The sequence below is a fragment of the Lepidothrix coronata genome, unplaced genomic scaffold (assembly GCF_001604755.1).
Source record: "Lepidothrix coronata isolate B3197 unplaced genomic scaffold, Lepidothrix_coronata-1.0 Scaffold386, whole genome shotgun sequence".
Lineage (NCBI taxonomy): Eukaryota > Metazoa > Chordata > Aves > Passeriformes > Pipridae > Lepidothrix > Lepidothrix coronata.
In genome coordinates this window covers 116,441-119,703 of record NW_016690566.1, presented here as the reverse complement: position 1 = coordinate 119,703, position 3,263 = coordinate 116,441, and the positions used below count along the sequence as shown (strand labels likewise).

General features: G+C 63.2%; 1 protein-coding gene across 1 annotated transcript in view; it reads right to left on the bottom strand.

Annotated features, from left to right (window-relative positions):
* The window catches only part of LOC108509668 (keratin, type II cytoskeletal-like), a 12,553-nt gene that overhangs the window by 6,559 nt on the left and 2,731 nt on the right, over positions 1 to 3,263 (bottom strand). Inside the window, exon 2 of the mRNA XM_017839207.1 lies at positions 2,496 to 2,710. Coding sequence (XP_017694696.1) covers positions 2,496 to 2,710 — 215 coding nt within the window. The remainder of the gene's footprint in view (positions 1 to 2,495; positions 2,711 to 3,263) is intronic.

The following is a 3,263-nucleotide window of genomic DNA, read 5'->3' as shown; positions in this document are numbered from 1 at the left end:
CGGGTATAAATGACATCAACCAGCGGGTATAAATGACAAGCTCCCCCTGCCCAGGCAGTGCCACCGGGCACCGCCAGATCAGCGTCTGGAGACCCAACACTGACCCACCCCGAGATCAGAAGCTCCTTCATGAGCAACCCCATTTCCAATGCAAAGAGCTCCGCGGGCAGACGGCGAGGAATGTGCCGCTCCCCGAGGGACTGTGCCACCCCCGAGGGGCTGTGATACCCCTGGAGGGGCTGTGCCACTCCCGGAGGGACTGTGCCACCCCCGAGGGGCTGTGCCACCCCCGGAGGGACTATGTCACCCCCCGAGGGACTGTGATACCCCCCGAGGAATGTGCCACTCCCCGAGGGACTGTGCCACCCCCGAGGAATGTGCCACTCCCCGAGGGACTGTGCCACTCCCGGAGGGGCTGTGCCACCCCCGAGGGACTGTGCTACTCTTGGAGGGGCTGTGCCACCCCCGAGGGACTGTGATACCCCTGGAGGGGCTGTGTCACCCCCAGAGGGACTGTGATACCCCTGGAGGGGTTGTGCCACCCCCAGAGGGATCGTGCCACCCCCCGAGGGGCTGTGCTACCCCTGGAGGGGCTGTGTCACCCCCGAGGGACTGTGATACCCCTGGAGGGGTTGTGCCACCCCCAGAGGGGCTGTGCCACCCCCAGAGGGGCTGTGCCACCCCCCGAGGGACTGTGATACCCCTGGAGGGGCTGTGCCACCCCCGAGGGGCTGTGCCAGTCCCGGAGGGGCTGTGCCACCCCTCGAGGGACTGTGATACCCCCGGAGGGGCTGTGCCACCCCCAGAGGGACTGTGCCACTCCCGGAGGGACTGTACTACCCCACGAGGGGCTGTGCTACCCCTGAGGGACTGTGCCACCCCTGGAGGGGCTGTGCCATCCCTGGAGGAGCTGTGATACCCCTGGAGGGGTCGCGCCACCCCCGACGGGCTGTGCCACTCCCGGAGGGACTGTACTACCCCACGAGGGGCTGTGCCACCCCCCGAGGGACTGTGTCACCCCCCGAGGGACTGTGTCACCCCTGAGGGGTCGTGCCACTCCCGGAGGGACTGTGCCACCCCCAGAGGGGCCATGTCACCCCCCGCGGAGCTGTGCTACCCTTGGAGGGGCCGTGCCACCCCCAGAGGGACTGCGCTACTCCCCGAGGGGCCGTGCCACCCATCTGGGAGGGAGCGAACCCAAACCACGGAATCACAGGATCTCGGAATCAGCCGGGTAGGAAAAACCCTCCGAGACCATCGAGTCCAAGCCTCGCTCCAACCCCGCCGCGGCTCCCAGCCCGTGGCACCGATGCCACATCCAGTCCGTCCTTAAACACCCCCAGGGAATGGCGGGGGGTGACTCCACCCCCTCCCTGGGCAGCCCATTCCAGTGTCTGATCCCTCTCTCCGTAAAAAATTCCTTCCTAATATCCAACCCTAACCTCCCCTGGCACAGCTGGAGACCCTCTTGTGCTACTGCTGCTTCCTGGGAGCAGAGCCCGATCCCTCCCTGGTTCCCCCCTCCTGGCAGGGAGTTGTAGAGTGGGGAGGTCTCCCCTGAGCCCCCTCCTCTCCAGGCTGAGCCCCCCCGGCTCCCTCAGCCTCTCCTCACGGGAATTGTGCTCCAGCCCCTTCCGAACCCCTTCCCCAGCCTCGCTGCCCTTCTCTGGCCCTGCTCCAGCCCCTGGACACCCGAGAACAGGCAGAGGAGCCGGGGGAGCCCTTACTTGACTCCTCCACCAGCTGGCTCCAGCCCCTTCCCCAGCCCCTTCCCCAGCCTCGCTGCCCTTCTCTGTCTCTGCTCCAGCCCCCAGACCCCCAAGAACAGGCAGAGGAGCCGGGGGAGCCTTTACTTGCACTTGAACTCCTCCACCAGCTGGCTCCAGCCCCTTCCCCAGCCTCTTCCCCAGCCCCTTCCCCAGCCCCGCTGCCCTTCTCTGGCCCTGCCCCAGCCCCCAGACCCCCGAGAACAGGCAGAGGAACCCGGGGAGCCCTTACTTGCACTTGAACTCCTCCACCAGCTGGCTCCAGCCCCTTCCCCAACCTCACTGCCCTTCTCTGTCCCTGCCCCAGCCCCCAGACCCCCCGAGAACAGGCAGAGGACCCTGGGCAGCCCTTACTTGCACTTGAACTCCTCGACGAGCTGGCTCCAGCCCCTTCCCCAGCCCCTTCCCCAGCCCTGCTGCCCTTCTCTGACCCTGCTCCAGCCCCCAGACCCCCGAGAACAGGCAGAGGAGCCCGGGCAGCCCTTACTTGCACTTGAACTCCTCCACCAGCTGGCTCCAGCCCCTTCCCCAACCCCGCTGCCTTTCTCTGGCCCTGCCCCAGCCCCCAGACCCCCGAGAACAGGCAGAGGACCCTGGGGAGCCCTTACTTGCACTTGAACTCCTCGACCAACTGGCTCCAGCCCCTTCCCCAACCCCACTGCCCTTCTCTGTCCCTGCCCCAGCCCCCAGACCCCCAAGAACAGGCAGAGGACCCTGGGCAGCCCTTACTTGCACTTGAACTCCTCGACGAGCTGGCTCGTGGCGCACTCCTCGCTGCCCAGCTTCTGCTTCTCGCAGAGCAGGCAGTCCAGGCGCTTGCGCAGGTCGCAGATGTAGTTCTCGAAGTACAGCTCCAGGTTCTTGCCCTTCTTGGGCAGCACGTACTGCTGCAGGAGCCCCCACTTGGTCTCCAGCACCTTGTTCTGCTGCTCCAGGAACCGGACCTGCCGGGGAACAGGAACGGGAACCCCTCTGGGCGTGAGGAAGGGAAGGGAGCGGCTCAACGCCGGGTTTAACCGGGGGTGGGGTGGGATTTTGGGGGGCTGAGAGGGGACAGGACACCGTGATCTTCGAATTATCTGCCCTGATTTAGGAATCAAAGTGTCACGTGTCCAAAGTATTTATATGTCTAGAAATCACACGTCTAAATTATTTAGAAATTAATGCCATATTTAAATTATTTAGAAATCAAAAAAGTCCCATGTCTACATTCTTCAGAGACGTAAAAGCCCCATGCCTAAATCTGCTTTTCTCACCAATTTTTAGGGAAAAAAAATCTCCTCTGGATGGTGCCTGTGATGTGTTTTAGGATGAGATTGAGCCCCCAGAGGGTGAAACCTCTTTGTCTCTGTTGTTTCTCCGAAGGGATCCTCGGGCGACAGCTCAGATTCGTCGTCTGACATTTTCGTGTCCAGGTCAAGATCAACCTCCTTTGCCTTCAGGGGTGGTTTTGGAACGTTTGAAGGCAAAGAGGGGAGGGAATTATTGGAGTTTTGG